The sequence below is a fragment of the Psammomys obesus genome, unplaced genomic scaffold, assembly GCF_907164565.1.
Source record: "Psammomys obesus unplaced genomic scaffold, mPsaObe1.curated_primary_1811, whole genome shotgun sequence".
In the NCBI taxonomy this organism is placed as follows: domain Eukaryota; kingdom Metazoa; phylum Chordata; class Mammalia; order Rodentia; family Muridae; genus Psammomys; species Psammomys obesus.
In genome coordinates, this window is record NW_026596035.1 from 7688 (window position 1) to 8533 (window position 846).

Consider the following 846-nt stretch of genomic DNA (forward strand, 5'->3'; position numbering starts at 1 on the left):
AGGAGGAGGAGGAAGAGGAGGAGGGGGAAGGGAGGAGGAGGAGGAGGGGAGGAGGAGAAGGAGGAGAAAGAGGAGGAGGAGGAAGGGGAGGAGGAGAAGGAGGAAGAGGAGGAGGAGAAAGAGGAGGAGGAAGGGGAGGAAGAGGAGGAGGGGAGGTGCTCCCGGGGGCTGGCAGACAGAAGGGTCCTCCCCTGGAGGACGGGCACAGGCCTGGTGACACTCCAATCCCTGCGGATCTGCAAAGGCAAATCCCGGAATGCAAGCCCGGGGCGGGGAAGCGCCAGGCCCGTCCCCCTGGGGCCGCGCCGCCCCCCACCCTCCCGTCGCTCAGCACTCGCTGGCCAATCGGGGCGTCGGGGCGACCTGCCGCCAGCGCGGGAGGGAGGAGGAGGAGGAGGCTTCTTCCGGGCTCCGGGGCCCGGGTCGTGTCGGGGTGCTGTGGCCTGAGCTCAGCCGCCGGCTCCCCATGGTGAGTCCCTCCTGCCCACCGCCCTGAGGCCGCCTCCTCCATCAGCCGCCCCCTCCTGTCCTGCCTGAGCCCCGGCTGGCCCGGCGCCCCCTCCATCCGGCTCCTCTCTCCGCCTCACACCGACCCCGGCCAGCAGCGCCCATCTCCTGGCTCCTCCTCAGCCTCTGCCTCAGTTGGTCTGCAGCCACCATCTCTCTCTCTCTCTCTGTGTGTGTCTCTCTCCCTCCTCTCTCTCTCTCTGCAACCCTGATCTCTCTCTCTCTCTCCCCAACCCGGATCTCTCTCTCTTTCTCTGCAACCCGGATCTCTCTCTCTCTCTCCCCAATCCGGATATCTCTCTCTCTCTCCCCAATCCGGATATCTCTCTCTCTCTCCCC

The 846-nt window shown here is 66.9% G+C and overlaps 1 protein-coding gene across 1 annotated transcript in view; it reads left to right on the forward strand.

Annotated features, from left to right (window-relative positions):
* The first annotated feature begins 220 nt into the window (after positions 1-220).
* LOC129687313 (zinc finger protein 431-like) overlaps positions 221-846 on the forward strand; it is a 9388-nt gene continuing 8762 nt past the window's right edge. The window contains exon 1 of the mRNA XM_055621632.1: positions 221-469. Within this exon, the coding sequence (XP_055477607.1) occupies positions 257-469 (213 nt within the window). The 5' untranslated portion in view covers positions 221-256. The remainder of the gene's footprint in view (positions 470-846) is intronic.